The sequence below is a fragment of the Pipistrellus kuhlii genome, unplaced genomic scaffold (genome assembly GCF_014108245.1).
Source record: "Pipistrellus kuhlii isolate mPipKuh1 unplaced genomic scaffold, mPipKuh1.p scaffold_m20_p_7, whole genome shotgun sequence".
In the NCBI taxonomy this organism is placed as follows: Eukaryota; Metazoa; Chordata; class Mammalia; order Chiroptera; family Vespertilionidae; genus Pipistrellus; species Pipistrellus kuhlii.
The window spans coordinates 46611521-46628452 of record NW_023425573.1 but is presented as its reverse complement, the minus strand read 5'-3'; the positions used below and the strand labels follow the sequence as shown (position 1 = coordinate 46628452).

General features: G+C 36.8%; 1 protein-coding gene across 3 annotated transcripts in view; it reads left to right on the top strand.

Annotated features, from left to right (window-relative positions):
• Positions 1-1861: 1861 nt before the first annotated feature.
• Positions 1862-16932, top strand: part of SLC4A10 (solute carrier family 4 member 10) — a 214806-nt gene continuing 199735 nt past the window's right edge. For 2 of the 3 annotated variants that reach the window (XM_036421111.2, XM_036421114.2), the window contains exon 1: positions 1862-2189. In XM_036421111.2, coding sequence (XP_036277004.1) covers positions 2142-2189 — 48 coding nt within the window. In that variant the 5' untranslated portion in view covers positions 1862-2141. The remainder of the gene's footprint in view (positions 2190-16932) is intronic. The other variant, XM_036421118.2, reaches the window with a different exon arrangement.

Genomic DNA, 16932 nt, shown 5'->3' with positions numbered 1-16932 from the left:
AATGAGAAGTTGCTCTCCAAGGGTCTATCTGTAAAATTCTATCGTTTTATTGGCAAACATTCTACTACCTGGTGATGCTTTTGTTGCCAGCAGTTATCAATTCTATACCTATCTTCTTTATTGGAACTTGTTTATTATGTGGACATAGTCTCTCCTGTATGGTCCTTAAATCTAAAGCTTTTAGAGCTATGAGATAAAGGTAGTGGATTAAGTGAGGATCACTTTCTCCTTTCCCACTTTTTTTTCCTCCACACTCAACATCTTGGATCAGAGAACTTTGGCGATACTGACTTTCTTAATCTTTAGAGGTTGAACAACTGCTGTTGAAACTCTGGCTAAGTTCTATTGCACTGGTAGAAATAGTGGCTCTAGCATATAGTAATGACTCAAGAAATGGTGGTTCCATCAAAGTACCTACTACATATGGTTTAGTAATACACATTGTAGGAAAATATTGGTTAAACGTAATTGAAAATCACCTCATTTTTGTTTTGACTCTTGAAAATTGCTTTTCTAGTTATATTTATGTGTTTTTTGAACAAGTATAAAGGGAGTGACTTAGGGTATTCTAATGAGATAAAAAATAATCTTTCTAAAGAGAAGTTACTTTTTTTCTAATAAGTTGTTTGTGATGATCTGTAATGGTCATTTGAGTGGAAATGGAGCTTTTATTCATCAGTCCATGGTAGAATGTCAAGCTGAACCCCATGTTAGTCAATTCTTTATTAGACATTCTATTATTTAAGTCCTTGGAATCATCTCAATGTGTTGAGCACAAAACTACGACTCAAATATATGAATTATTATGATTAAACATTTTTTATTATTTGAAGTTTATTATAAAGAATTGTATTGATTGACTTGGGGCGGTAACACACAATACAGTGTACAGATGATGTGTTGTTGAACTGTGACCTAAAACCTGTATAATCTTGTTAACCAGTGCTACCCCAATAAATTAATAAAAAGTAAAAAAAAATTGTATTGAGAGGGAAACCATAAAAGTTATCTATAATTCCATCTATGCTGAGCATTGTGGGAAATTTTGGTGTGTTTTGAAAATAATATTCACTTCTGCTGTTAAAAGGTTTTTAAAGTCTGTTGAAAATTTTTGTATTTGAGATAAATTGTCTTAATAATTTTCAGTTAGCCTCTCTTAACCCCCTTTCATATTAACCTCCATGTTCTCAGTCTGGGGTCCAGTGATATGCGGGCTTCATGACTTAAGTCCCCTAGGACCCAGAATCAATTTGAGAAACATGTGTAGTGACTGAGCAATGATTATCAATTACTTCTCCCTACAAAAGAGCTTATCTAACTGATTCTCTTTCTCCTAGAGCATCTCTTACTTCTCTGTTGTTCAGACTTTTGAGGCAAAAAGGTGATATGCTTGGGTTACTCTTGTCAGATTCATGATCTTTTCAAAGTGCTTTATTATCTTTATCATTGCTATTGTGATTTTATTTCCTTATTATTTTTGTCAGAAATTATAGAAAATATATTTTATTTGTAATCAGGTATAACTTACCTAAGTCTATCACAATAAATGTTGAAAGTATCTGTCTACCCAATTTTTATTGAGTCAAAATGGATTTAAATGTCTGATTTCCTTGTTACTGCACTGTTCTAGCTCACTAAGTGATATCAATTTTGATGCCATCTTATCTGTTTTTAAAGACCCTATGTACTCAGAGTGGAACAACTAGTAAACCTTATTAATGCCATCTTGTTTGAATTATGCCTCTTAGGGGCATGAAGAGAATTGCCTCAAAGTGTCAAAATCTGGCTGAGCTGTTGGAGTCCACCTTAGACTAGTTTATATAAGACGTTAGCATCTTAGGTGAGATTCATTAGACTTGCAGCTCTGCAGGCTGTATATTATACCAGTAGCCAGGTGTGGGCAGTGATACAGGCTTTGAGAGATCTCTCTTGCTGGCCCAGGGATCCAAGGCAGTCAGTGCAAAACCTGGCCAGCAGCCCGAGTGAGTAGGAGCCATGTGACTCTGGTGAGTTGGAGTGTGCAATTGCCTCCTGCCTCAGAGCTACCTGATCCGAATACTAAGCAGAGCGAGTGCCGGGCTGAGTGTAAGACACTGAAGCCGCTGCAGAGAAAGGTGCTTATTCCAGCGGCGCTGCAAAACATGGAGATTAAAGACCAGGGAGCCCAAATGGAGCCGCTGCTGCCTACGGTAAGAGACAACCTGCTGTGATGTAGCTTTAACCAGCGGTGTTTGCTGCAAAACCTGTCAGGCAAGCGGTCTGCTAGCTAGGTGCAGCGTGTGTACTTTTGGGGTGGTGGATAGCTCCCACGACATAAGGACAGGGGTCTCCTCCCATTTTTGGTGACTGAAATGCATAACGCAAAACACATGATTCTCTCCCCCCCTCTCTCAATATGGATGCACTATGGTGATGAAATGTCTTGTGTTTCTGCTGTTTGAAGGGATGGCTAGGTTTTAGCAGCTGTGTGGCTTTCCCTGCCTGTTACTGCCTATCTTGGTGTCTCAGGCTGTGCAGGGATGTTTCAAGCCCCTGCAAAGAAGCCCCCTTTTATCATATTTATCCGTGGTAAATTTCCTCCTTATGCCTCATGCCCCTCACAGGGAGGTAAGTGAATTGGCTGCTGTTGCAGCTTAGAGATTTAGTCTCTGCAGAAACCAGGGGAAAGGCGAGCAGAAGGATCACGTTCTGTGTGTGTGTGTGTGTGTGTGTGTGTGTGTGTGTGTGTGTGTGTGTTCTCTCAGTCTCTCTCAAAGGGAAATGTGTCATGGTTTACATACAAAGATGGTATGCATTTTGGGGAACAGGTATACAATCCAGATTTGAATATCTGAAGGGTTCCTGAATGCTCATTTGGAAATAGCTTGTTTATTGCTGGGTCTTTGAGCCTCCTCCCTCGACCTAATTCTTAGGTAAGTAGTTGATTTATCTGTCTTCTGCACAAATCTCTCTGGCTGGCTCAGACTTTGTAGATCCTCAGACAGCATCTTCTTTCTCATCCTGGAGCAGCTGATGTTACTGTATTCAAGATGAGAAAGAAAAAAAAGAAAAAGCCCCAACGGTATTTTCTTGATGCAGCAGAGATGCCAAATGAAAGCTTCCAGCCATCCATCAGAGCTGTCACAGCTCAGAATAGCAGACATCTCCTCCTTGCGCCAAACCAGGTTGTTCTCAGCTCTCGGCTACTCAGGTTGGTGACCCACCTAGCAGAGAGGGGACTGGCAGGAAGCTGTCCATTTCCCGGTCTATTCCCAGGCGTTGAACACATCTTTAAATCAAAGAATACCCCCATGGGGAGTGGGTAAATTCAGGGCCACTGTATTCTTAGGGCCTTACCTCTCCTACTGGCTCAAAATCTGCAAAAGATTCCAGTTTGCATCCCGGAATCAACTTTGGTCATTGAGCATGCCCAGTTCTCCTCAGGATGCCAGATTTGGGCAGGGAGGAAGCAGGGAGATGGGAAGAATCAGGAGTCACCATAAGAATGGAGCCTAATTAAAGGGCAGGGACAGTGTGTGTGTGTGTGTGTGTGTGTGTGTGTGTGTGTGTGTGTGTGTGTATGTGTGTGGTGGGGGGTGGGGGAAGAGGGATGAGGAGTATGGGAGGGTGGAGAGGAAAGCATGCCAGTTAGCCTGGCTGCTTAAAAGTAGAGACATTTCTTTGCAGAGCAGAGAGGAGTTATTTTACAGAATGAGAGTGAAAGGTTTGTCTGCCTTTTCAAACTTGTGTAGATACATAAATTAGGATTCTGTGGGTACTGAGAGTAAAGGGTGTTAAGACTATCAGAGAATTATTGTTCCCTAGATGACAGGAGCTCATCATAGGAATTGGGGGATGGGGAATTAGGAAAGATTAAGACACAGGGGAAAACCCTGTTTTAGGGAAAGGGGGTTGGGAATTGTCCTAGAAAAGCAATCTGAAATAATTTTAATGTGGTGTGTGAGTTGTCATTTGTGGGAACAGTTGAAGAATTTTGGAGCAAATGAGAAATTTAGAAGAGAATGATATTATGGGCTAGATGGACAATCTGTTGCTTAAAAGATAGAAAATACAAGTTTGTCTAGAAAAGAAGGTCTATAGTAAGTTGATGGAATTTTTAAAGAGTCAAAAGTTTGCAAGAATAGAATAATTGCATAGTTTAATGACAAGGAAGGATCATTTAGCAGTTCATTATAAGAAAGAAAGAAAGAAAAAAAGCCCAAGAAGATAGAAAGGATGCTGAATTATTGGCCTACTTGTATTTGTATAGTATTTTCAACTTCCTCAAATGCTTTTATGGATTTTTTTTTTTAGTTTCAAAAACAATCATGTTAAAGCAGATTTTATTATCTTAATTTTAAAGATGAGAAATGAAAGCACAGAGAGTTTGAATAACATGTCTAAATTCACACAGGCATGAAGCCAGGACTAGAATATAGGTCTTCTGAAACTGGTTCAGAACAAAAGTAGTGTTTTTTTTGTTTTTGTTTTTTTTTTCCAACATGACATTATTAACCAGGCTTATTATAATGAGATTCTGGACTGGCCTTTTATGCTTGGAAGAAAAAGAGAGAAACAACTTTGGGTTCTGTTTTAGAAAATTTGCAAATAATTATGTGAGAGGCAGTATGGCATAGTATTCAGAAACACAGTCTCTAGGTCCCAGCATTGCTGTTTATATGCTGTGTGATAGAGGTAAAGGGATAAGCCTTAGTTTCTTCAACTGAAAAATGGGAAGGGGATGATACTTATCTTTTGGGGTTTGTGGATGAGTAAATGAAGTAACATATGTCCAGTATCTGACATTTACTAGTAGTACGGTAAATATTCTGTAAAAGCTGCTATTAATATTGATGGAAGTATAGACATTGAGATGAGTCCCAGGTTTCAGGTCTTATGGAAGGTGGCTTGTCAGTGCTATGTCCTAAGAAGGAAAAGTGGGGAAATGGAACACCAGAAAATTCTATGCAGTGGAGGTGGAGGTGGGATTTTTAGTTTTAGCTATGGAGTCTGTAGTATGGCAGGAAAGCTAATCAGAAGGCCATAAGAAAACATAGATTAGATCTGGGACAGAGCAGTCAGACATAGGTAGATGGAGAAGTCAGAGAGAAAGAAAAATCATAAGAATAGACATGCCAAATGAGTGAATGTGTGAATTTTGATTTCAGTGAAAGGGAGGAAAAGATTCTTTTCCCCCCCAGGTGTACCTTTGTTTAGTATATATAAAGTACTCCTTAGAGGGTGTGTGGAGGAGACCCTGATGTGTTTTCCTTTTCTCTCAGTTCTTCTTTAAACTAATAATTTTCTTTTGCTGGTCAAGGCCTCACTGCATTGTGTAGGCCCCAGTCACTCTTAGGGTTAGGGAGTTCAACTCAGGTAGGCCCAGAGTAGAGGCTGGCTTCCATAGTACCTGACTGTTATGTTTGAGCTATTACAACAAGCCATATTAAAAGAATTACTTACTTATTAAATGCCTTCTATTGGTCAAATATGTTCTTGATGCCAGGGATACAGAAAAGAACAAGACGGACAAAACTCTGTCCATATGCATCTCACAATCTAGCTAGTCCAGAGGTAGGGCTCAATGTAATTTCTTGAGAGACTGTTGTTTTCTTCTCAAATATTTCATCATTCTTATAAGCTCTTTGAGATGGGTACATATGGGAAATATATGTGACAATCATGATGCTGAATCACTTCAGTAATAATAGTTTTAATCATTTAAAAACAAGCCAGAGGTTTAGGATATTGCTCATGACTTCAAATTTTTCTGTTGACATTCAGTGTTGAATTTGCTTCTAAGAGTAATCTGGCAATTTAAATTACAAGGCCATGGAAGAGGCTTTTAGGAGGTTATTTTTATAAAAAAATATTTATATCTCCTGCCATTTAATCTTAGGTGCTATGTAGTGGGTCCATGTAGAATTCATTATAAAATTCTGATGTTCTAAAAGGAACTCATTTTAAGTGGAACTTACTCATAAAACTGTCCTGAGGTATGGAAATAAAGTAAAGTCAACTTTTTAAAGGTAATTTGATATTATAGTGTAGCTGGTGGAATTGAGCACCTTTAAAATGCTAGTTCAGAATTTCAAATGATCTGAGTTATTGTTATTTTATTTGTGCAAAACAGTTATGAAAATCTTTGATATTAGTAAATCAGTGAAAGGAAAATGGGACTAAAGTGTCAGAGTAACAAAAAGAGCACATAGGTTGGCTAAGCAATATTAGTATTTATATTTTACTTGAATTATAATTCAGATATAGTATGCATTTAAATAAAACATGCTTATTACACATGGAAGCAAAATGTACACAAGGAAGCCAAAGAAATAAATTATCATTTCCACTTTCATGACTTGAATTGTTACTTTACAATGGTGAATGACTGTGGAAATAAAATATGTGTATAGGATGCTGAATGGTAGAAAATAAAGACTATAGTATTAAATTCATGATGAAAATATTGAGGTCAGGTGAGGAAGTGGAATAGTATATGAGAGAGGGGTAAAAAAATATCTAGGCCAAGTTCTAAAACTCAAATCGAGTCAGAGAGCATGGTAAGAAAAATAATGACACTTATAATGTATCATTTTTTTTCTAACCTTAGGATGGCTGCTTCAGAAGTTAAACTGGACATAGATAGACTATAGAGCATTGAACGATGCTACAGGTGAATGGAGAAATGTGGGTGCTACTCTCAGTCCTGTGTGGAGAAATTACCACTCCCTTTGCCACATGGGACACATGTCTTGATTATTTGGCTTTCTGCAAAGATGCACTTTCAATCTATATAGTAAATATTAGTGAAGTGGTATTTACTTTTAAGTAATATAGCTGTAACTTAAAGTTCTAATATATTCTCCCACTTAAAAGATTTGTCTCAGATACTCCTTGGGTGTATCTTATCTAGAAAGAGGGAATAACTAGTGTATAATGCATCCATCTTGCGGAATTATGTATGTTTTGGTCAGAGAACTGTAGAGATCATTTGGAAGCCAGATTTGAGATGAAATCCTTAATTTACAAACTATGAAACCGAGAGATAAGGACTGTATTTAAGGCATACCATTTATGTTAGTTAATGGCAGAACTTGGCCTAGAGTTCAAATCTCTTGATTCTGAGTTCATTCTTTCCACTGTTGTATAATCCCTATTCTATAAACAGCTGAATGTCAAATTAAAATTATTATGGTAATTATCTTTGTGAATTATTAGTAGCTCTTACTTAGGATCATGCAAAACACAAACATCTCTAGTCTTCATGATAATCCTGAAAGGTTGCTAATGTTATCCAGTCTTAATGATAAGAAATAAGGCTTAGAGGTTTGAATAAGTTACTCAGATTCACATAGCTAATGAGTACTGAGCCAGGGTTTGAAAATATTGTATCCAATTAACTTTTCTCTTTTTAATGAAAGTCAACTAAAAAAAAATCCCATTATCAAATTGGCTTTCACATTTAACTCTTAAAAAATCTAAGTACTATGATACAACGTGCTATAAGATGTACTACTAAGGCATTGCAGGCCACATATTGCATGATTCCATTTATATGAAATGCCCAGAAATAGGCAAAGCTTTAGAGACTAAAGGAGATTAGTGGTTGCCAGGGCCTGGGGTGTAGGGAAGGCTGCTAATAGCTATGGGGTTTCTTTTTGTGGTGATGAAAATGTTCTGGAATTAGGTCTTCTCCGGTTTGGCTCAATGGATAGAGCGTCGGCTTGGGGACTGAGGGGCCCCGGTTCGATTCTGGTCAAGGGCATACTCCTTGGTTGCGGGCATATTGCCAGTGGGGGGTGTGCAGGAGGCAGCTGATCGATGACTCTCTCATCGATGTTTCTAGCTCTCTATCTCTCTCCCTTCCTCTCTGTACAAAAATCAATAAAATATATTAAAAAAATGTTCTGGAATTAGATAATGGTGATGGTTGTAGAAGATTGTGACTACACTAAAACCCATTGAATTGTATGCTGTAAAATGGTGAATTAGATCTAAAACAATTTGCAAATAAAAGTAAGTTATTGTTTAACCATTATCATTAACAAGGAGAAAGTTGTAAGTAGTCTTTTATATCAGTCAGATTTATATAAATCAAAAAAGGGAAAGAATATATTCATGAAAATTAAAAATCCCTCTCTCTCTCTTTCGTCTCTCTCTCTCTCTCTCTCTCTCTCTCTCTCTCTCTCTCTCTCTCTCTCTCTCTCTCTCTCTCTCTCTCTCTCTCCCCCCCCACACCTCCCTCAGATTGGCTTTACCACACAATTTATCTTCTGAGATTGGTTAGGGTTTTGAAAACTATTTGTAAATCTGAGGTCTTTTGGAATATATCTTCAAAGCTGACTTAAAATGTTATATGGGATATAATATCTACAGGAAAAGAAGAGAACTCTTTAGGATCAAATTGTTATTTCTTTTCCAAATTATCTCTTTTTTTAAAATATATATTTTTTATTAAATTATTATTTTTGTACATATACCAATGCCCCCCCCCCTGTACATACCCTCCCTCCCCAGAGTTTTGTGTCCATTGGTTGTACTTATATGCATGTATACAAGTCCTCCAGTTGATCTCTTATCTCCTCTAGATCTCCCCAACCTCCCCGCTGTAATTTGACAGTCTGCTTGTTGCTTTACTGTCTCTATATCTATCTTTTGGTTCTTCAGTTTATAATGTTCTTTATCATCCATAAATAAGTGAGGTCATGTGGTGTCTTTCTTTCATTGACTGGCTTGTTTCACTCAGCATGATGTTCTCCAATTCCATCCAGGTTGCTGCAAACGATGAGAATTTTTCTTTTTTATGGCAGCATAATATTTCATTATGTAAATGTACCATAGTTTTTGGATCCAATCATCTGCTGATGGGCACCTAGGCTGTTTCCAAATTCTAGCTATTATAAATTGTGCTGCAAGAACATAGGGGTGCATATATCCTTTCTGATTGATGTTTCTAGCTTCTTGGGATATATTCCTAGGAGTGGGATTACTGGGTCAAATGGGAGTTCCATTTTCAGTTTTTTGAGAAAGCTCCATACTGTTCTCCACAGTGGTTGCACCAGTCTACATTCCCATCAGCAGTGCACGAGGGTTCCTTTTTCTCTGCAACCTCGCCAATACTTGTCGTTTGTTGATTTGTTGAAAATTCTTTATTGTTGAAAGTATTACTTATGTTTCCTTTTACCCCATTGATCTCTCTCTGGCTGCTCCCACCTCCCCTTCCCCCCCACCCCACCCCCTGCCACCAACTCAAGCCCTCCCTCCTACTGTCTGTGTCCATTGGGTTTGCTCATATGCATGCATACAGGTCCTTTGGTTGATCTCTTACACACCTCTCCCCACTCTCCCCTGCCTTCCCTCTGCCGTTTGATGATTTGTCCAATGCTTCTGTGTCTCTGGATCTATTTTTGTTCATCAGTTTATGTTGTTCATTATATTCCACAAATGAGTGAGATCATGTGATACTTACCTTTATCCGACTGGCTTATTTCTCTTAGCATAATGCTCTCCAGGTCACCTGTTGCAAATGGAATTAATATTGTAAAAAAGAGCTTTTTTTTTTTTTTTTTTTTTTTTTTTTTTTTTAAATAGCAGCATAGTATTCCATTGTGTAGATGTACCACAGCTTTTTAATCCAGCCATCTGTTGATGGCACTTAGGCTCTTTCCAGATCTTAGCTATGGTAAGTTATGCTGCTATGAACATAAGGGTACATATATTCTTTCTGATTGGTATTTCTGATTTCTTGGGATATAGTCCTAGAGTTGATATTACTGGGTCAAATGGGAGTTCCACTTTTAAGTTTTTGAGGAAACTCCATACTGTTTTCTACAGGTTTGCATTCCCACTAGCAGAGCATGAGGGTTCCCTTTCTCCATGTCCTCACCAGCAATTGTTTGTTGTTTGGTTGATGATAGCCATTCTGACAGGTGTGAAATGGTACCTCATTGTCATTTTGATTTGTCCAAATCATCTTTCTGAATTTTCTCTTGATACACTTTAATATAAAGAACATCAGAGCAACAAAATTTCTAAGAAAAATAATTAAACCTTACTTGTGTTACCAACATTGTTTTAAGGTCTTTGTTGGCCTGGCCTTATAAAGTGTTATGTTACTTTATGGCAAATCAAACTCCAAAGAAAACCATAAATTAAGTATTTTATACTGATTTTTATAATGTGTTTCTGTCAGGATCTTATAATGTCCAAGATTTTTTTTTTTACATATAATATATTCATACATAATGGCTTACCTATCATAAAATTCTCCTGTTCAGGAAATTTATAGAGCATCTCAACTATTATTACAATCTGTTTTAGAACATTTCATTGCCCCCAAGGTTTTCTCCAGCCCTTTTATAGTTAACTCTCAATTCCTACCCTAATGACTGATGTACTTTCCACCAATTTGCTTTTTGTCTCTATAGCTTTGCCTTTTCTAAACGTTTCATATAAATGAAATTGCAAATGGGAAGTATTTTGTCCATGGCTCCTTTCACTTAAGTGAAATGTTTTGAGGTCCATCCATGTTGTGGTGTGTGTCAGAAGTTTGTTCATTTTTATTACTGGAACATATTACATAGTATATAGTTTCTAACATTTACCTATTGCAAACAGTGCTGCTATAAATTCTCATGTATATATCTTCATGCATATGTCTATTTATCTTTCTCTTGGTAGAGTACTATAAGTGGAATTGCTGCATCGTATAGTGAGTTTATATTTAATGTTTAAAGTCGTTTCCAGGCTCTTTATCAGCTGCACCAGTAATATAAATGTTTTTGTTTCTCCACGTTTTTGCCAATACTCAGTATTGTCCAGCCAGTGAGTGTGAAGTGGCATGCTGTTGTGATTTTCGTGCTCATTATCTTTGTCCATTTGGATAGTTATGACAAAATATCCCAGACTGGGTGATCTGTTAACAACGCACATGGATTTTGCACAATCCTGGAAGCTAGGAAGTCCACAATCAATGAGTGGCAGATTTGGTGTCTGGTGTGAGCCGCTCCTTGGTTCATAGATGGCAATCTTTCTGCTATGTTCTCACAGGCCAGAGTGAGAAGGAAGCTCTCTGGGGCCTCTTTTATAAGGGCACTATCACCTTATAAAAGGCCGAATCATCTCCCAAATGCTCCCCCTTCTAATATCATCACATTGAGGATTTGTTTTCTACTTTTTTGAAAAATTTGAATTTTTTATTGTTGAAATTATTACGTCTCCATTTCCCTCATCGACCTCTCCCCCCAGTGCATGACCGAGGATTAGGTTTTAACATAAAAATTTTGGGAACACATTCAGTCTTATAGCATTAATGTTGAACATATTTTCATATGCTTATTAACCATTTGTATATATTTTTTGATGAAATGCCTATTAAAATCTTTCACCCATTCCACCCTCCCCCCCTCCCCCCAAATTGTACGAGTTTTTAAAATATATCCTGGCTACAAATTTCTTGTTAGAAATGTGATTTTTTTTTTATCTAGCTGGTTTGGCTCAGTGGATAGAGCATTGGCCTTCAGACTGAAGGGTCCAAGGCTCGATTCCAGTCAAGGGCACATGCCTGGGTTGTGGGCTCGATCCCCATTAGAGGACATGCAGGGGGCAGCCTATCAATGATTCTCTCTCATCCTTAATGTTTCTATCGCTCTCTCCCTCCCCCTTCCTCTCTGAACTCAATAAAAATATATTTAAAAAAAAGAAATATGATTTTGCAAATATTTTCTCATTGTCTGATCATTAACACAAAAGTTTTAAATTTTGATAAAATATAACATCAATTTTTTATTATTGCTTTTGGTGTTGAATCTGAGAACACTGCCTATACCAAGGTTATAAAGATTTTCTTTCTAGAAGTTTTGTAGTGGTTCTCATGTGTAGATCAATGATAAATATTTTGACTTAATTTTTGTATATGGTATGAGGTAAGAGTCTAAGTTTAAATATATATATTTTTTGTGAATATAATAGATATACAATTACTCCAGCACCATTTGTTGAAAAGACCACCTTTCTCTGTTGAATTTTCTTTGCAGCTTTGTTGAAATCAATTGATTATAAATATAAGGTATCTTATCTGGGCTCTGAAGTTAATCTACATGTGTATCCTTACCCTAATAACACACTGTTTTGATTATTGAGCCTTTATAGTAAAATGTGATACCAGTAAGTCCTTCAACATTGTTATTCTTTTTCAAAATTGTTTTGGCTATTCTAGGACCTTTGTATTTCCAAATAAATGGCAGAATCCACACTTTTGATTTCTACTTTTGATAGAAATTGCTTTGACCTTATAGATAAATTTAGAGATAATTGCCATTTTACAATATTAATTCTTCCAAAACATGAGTGTGGACTGTATCTCCATGTTTTTAGATCTTTAGTTTCTTATGATAATATTTTGTAGTTCATTTTTTTTTAGTGAGGATTTTATGCACTGAATCAAGGATGACATGGGAATCCCTGAAGTGCTATTTGTATACAAGTTCCTATATTATGGTTAGGCCCAATTCCAAATAGTTTAGGACTTCAGAGTTTTCCTCAAAGATGAAAATGGAGATTAATCTACTGACTTGGTGGGACCGAATAAGAATATATCATAGACAAGGAGTATGTATAGTTTTGATTTAGTCATAAATTCTTTTATATAAGCATTATCAAGACTTACTCACTCATCATGAAAATTATGCTCTGAGAATCTAATAAGCATGGTTTTTAAGAAAAAATTTCCCATTGTGTATTGAAGGTGTTAGGGTGCTGGAGTGCCTCCAAAATTTATTTGTACCCCTGGTTCTTCTTGCTTATTCTGAGAAGCTAAATTATTAAGAGAATACCTATTTTTTTCTTTTTGACTATCGAGGCTTTGCTATCAAAGATGATAACCTTAGTCAAATTCCAGAAAGCAGGTGCCATAAAATGTAGTTAGGTACATAACAACCACTGAATGGAATATAAACATAGCTCTGCTTATGAAACCATTTCATTACTGTTAGATTCATACTGCTTCTTTCATTAAAGCAGTGGGGATTTTCTGTGGATATTTAAACTGCTCTGGAAATAAGCCTACCCATATTCTTTGATTTGATCAGAAATTTGGATGTGGTTAAAAAATGGAAAAACATGTATATAGCAAGTGATAGATCTAATATATAATGTCATTTGAGTACATGCCATGCAATTTGTGTTTCATTACCAAATTATGATATAAATTTCTGTAAAAAAAAAATCAGACATTAGGGGAGAAACCAAGATGACAGCATAGGTAAACACCTGAATTTGCTACCTTGCACAACCACTTCAAAACTACAACTAAAGGACAAAACAGTCATCATCCAGAACCACAGGAAGGCTGACTGAATGAAAATTCTACAACTAGAAGGGAAGAGGAAAGCACACTGAGACCCAGAGGAGGCACAGAAGTAAAGTGCCAGGATACAGAGGCCCGAGAACGTGGAAAGGGCTGGCAACTAAGGACGCAGTTGTCTTTTTCAATCAGGAAAGAGATACAAGCTCCCAATTGCTCTGAACTCCAGTTCCGGGCAAGACTTTGGGAACCCAGACTCATATGGGAGAAACTGGATTGTCTGGCATTTTAGTGGAACACGAAGGTGGCCTTTCCTTAGAGATGCTTGCAGTGATTACTGCAGGACATTGAGACCTGGGGGCCTCTTAGGGCAGGGCTGACTATCAGCCATAGCTGTTTGTTCTACCCTGTTGATGGCCTGAGACCTTGCCCCTGGGCCCTATAGGACACTTAGCACACAAGGTCACTCTATCAACACAGGGAAGCAGCCAAAATGCAGAAACAAAGAAACAGGTCACAAAGAAACAGGTCCCTGCTCATAATTCTCTGGTTTAATAATTTTTAAATCTTTTTTGTGATTTGAAAAAATAGTTTTTAGAACTGAGATTAGGATTAATCTATGTTAAAGCAAATAGTTTAGTAACAATAATGGTTTTACATTTATCTTTACATTGTAAGATAAGTACTTTCTTTTTATGTCTTTACCATAAATATCCATTACAAATGGTTGTCATAAAAGATAAACAGCAACAAGTCCTGAACAATAAGCCTCTTAGCCTGATATTAGGAGCTGTGTAGCTACGAGTGCCAGTGTAATAAAAGGAGTTGGAATCTCCAGTCAAGACTGTTTCTGTAAAGTAAGGTGATATGTTATTTTGCCAAATTATTATAAGAACAAACATGCAGAAATGGTGAACTTAATATTGACTTTGTCCACTTAAAAATCCATGAAGCTTTCTTACAATTCAGGAAAGTCTAACCATAGTGTATTAACTTAAAACATACTGACTCAGTCTTGAACTCAGCTTTAAAAAGATCGACCTTTCACAAAATTACTTTAGTTGCTTATAATTGCACTTGTTCCCTTTAATGACTTAAAAACACTTCTTTCCATATACTTACTTTCACCATCTCTCTTAGCTATATAATTCAGTATTCCTAGTCTTTCTCATCTCAACTGGTTTCTCCTATCTTTGGACATGGTTGCATGATCTGACAAAGGACAAAAAGAGGACTTACATCTTTGATTCCCTAGGATAGTCTATATCTCAGTGCAAAATACATATTTAGCTCAATAGCTCTCTTGATTTCAAATAGACTAAATATTTTAGAATGAATTCTATCACCTAACTTTCAGGTTATATTGAAACTTTGGACATTAGAATCAGTTTTTCTTGGAAAAAAAATATACTTTCTTGATGTTTTACTTGGTTAAGAAAAATGCCCTGAAGAGGGAGTAGAAAGACTTCAAAGTTTATTTAATCTCAAATTGTTCCATAAAACAATAATTTGACGATTGTGTTTCAAGAATTTACAAATACATATTTAAGTTTATTTTAAAAAGTACATGCATATTTACTAGCAAGAGTATTTGTCAAAATACAATTGAATACAAACAATATTTGAATGGTTCATTTGATTTAATGAACCTGAAGTGTTAATAATTTGTTTACATTAATCATATCCCTACTGGGTAAGAACAGAAAGGTAAAAATGTAGCTTGACCGTCTTTTAAGGAATGCCTCGAGGATTCTACCCACGTGGGAAGCATAATAAAATGTTTCAATTACGGGCTTCTGAAACCTCTTGCACTGCTTTGATCATGATGTTTTTATGTAGATGATCCATGATAAAGGGAGAAGAAGATCAGTGAAAATAAAAAAATTCAAAGATAATTCAAATTATCTTTTTAATTCAGTAGTTTCAGTGTTGTTCTGTGTTCTTTAGTGAGATGGTGAGCTACATGCAGCAACAAGAAGAGATATAGGAGATGATGAAGAAAACAATATTGTCCAGCCCTGTCAACCATTCCTCAAAAAACAAAACAAAAAGAAACATACAAATTTAGCAAATGAAATTTATTTCCTAAATATTTTGGGACTTTATGGACTACAATTTGAAATGACAGTAGGTTAAAATAAGATAAAAATGGATGGATGTTAATTCATTTAATGCTTAATGATAAGTGATTAGGCATGAGAGAGTTAGAGACTATTTGGTTTTCAGGATTAATAATTTAGTAATCAGAAGTAATTAAGAAGGACATTACCCTATGTGAAATAAACCAGGCACAGAAGGACAAACCCTGCCTGATCTCATTTACATGTGAAATCTAGAATAGCCAAACACATAGAAGCAAAGAGTAGGAGAATAGTTGCTAGGGGTTGGAGAGAGGAGGATATGGGAGTGTTGGTCAAAGGGCACAAAGTTTCAATTATGCAAAATAAATAAGCTCTGGAGGTCTACTGTAAAAAAAAAAGTGAGCTGAAAAAATACAAAAGCAATAATGTAGGAATACTTTTATATAAAACCAGAGGCCTGATGCACAAAGATTCATGCAAGAATGAGCCTTCCTTCCCTTGGCTACTGGCACCGCCTTCACTCTGCCAGAGCTGCCTTTCCACCTTCCCACACTACCTAGAGGCCCGGCATGGCTGGGTCAGTGCGGAACACAAGCGTCCCTCCCCACCACCAGCCGCTTGGCACCCGAGTATGCAAATTAACCTGTCATATTTGTTGGGCTAATTTGCATACTCACTCCCGATTGGCTGGTAGGCATCATGAAGGTACAGCAATTTGCATTCTACTCTCTTATTAGCATAGATATGTCAATATTAATAAAAATATATGGTTGAAATTGTTATGTCAATTGATCAAGTATCGATAGCTATGTCAAGGGAATTATGTGTGTATGTCTGTGTGTTTGTGTGTGTGTATGTGATAATATGATTGTAAGAGACACTGCAAAGTAATCTGGTAAATACAAATTAGTAAATAAATGATGCTGGGATACATAACTATTTTGGAAATTAAGTTAGATTCTTATTTCTACCTACTTCAAACTAAATCTTAGATTTAACAGGGTAGAAATAGATGTGGTGATCTATCTTCTCTTTGGGTTGTAAAACTGTATTTAAGCATTAAAGAAGCAAGAAATAAACAAGAAATATCTATGTATCTGTCTGTCTGCCTATCAATCAAAGCAATTGAAAATTGGAAGGGACTCCTTAAGTAGAATTTTGTTCTGTCTTCTTTTATAAGCTGGTCAGTTGATTGTAACCGCAAGAGGAGACATAGAAGAGGTTCAGGAAAACCATCTTTATTGTACTTCTAGGTCCCTAGGGAGGGAGTCACTGCATGCCATGCATGGCCAAGGGGAAATGCCAGGTTTTGGTCAGGTGGCAGATGACAGGAGTAAAGAAAGCATTTAGGCTAGAGCCTTTATTGGGGTTTCCATAGGAACGGCAAGGCAGGGTAAACAGCACAGAACTGTCCAGTTTGAATAATTGGGGTTTGAGATAGAGGAGTGTTCCTTAGGTGGTTGGCCCTGGAATGATTAACGGAAATATTGGCTTGATTGTGTGAGTTAGAGGAGAAGGAAGTTGGGAATATAGATTTGTGATTGGTTGACTTGCATGTTTTGTGGGAAA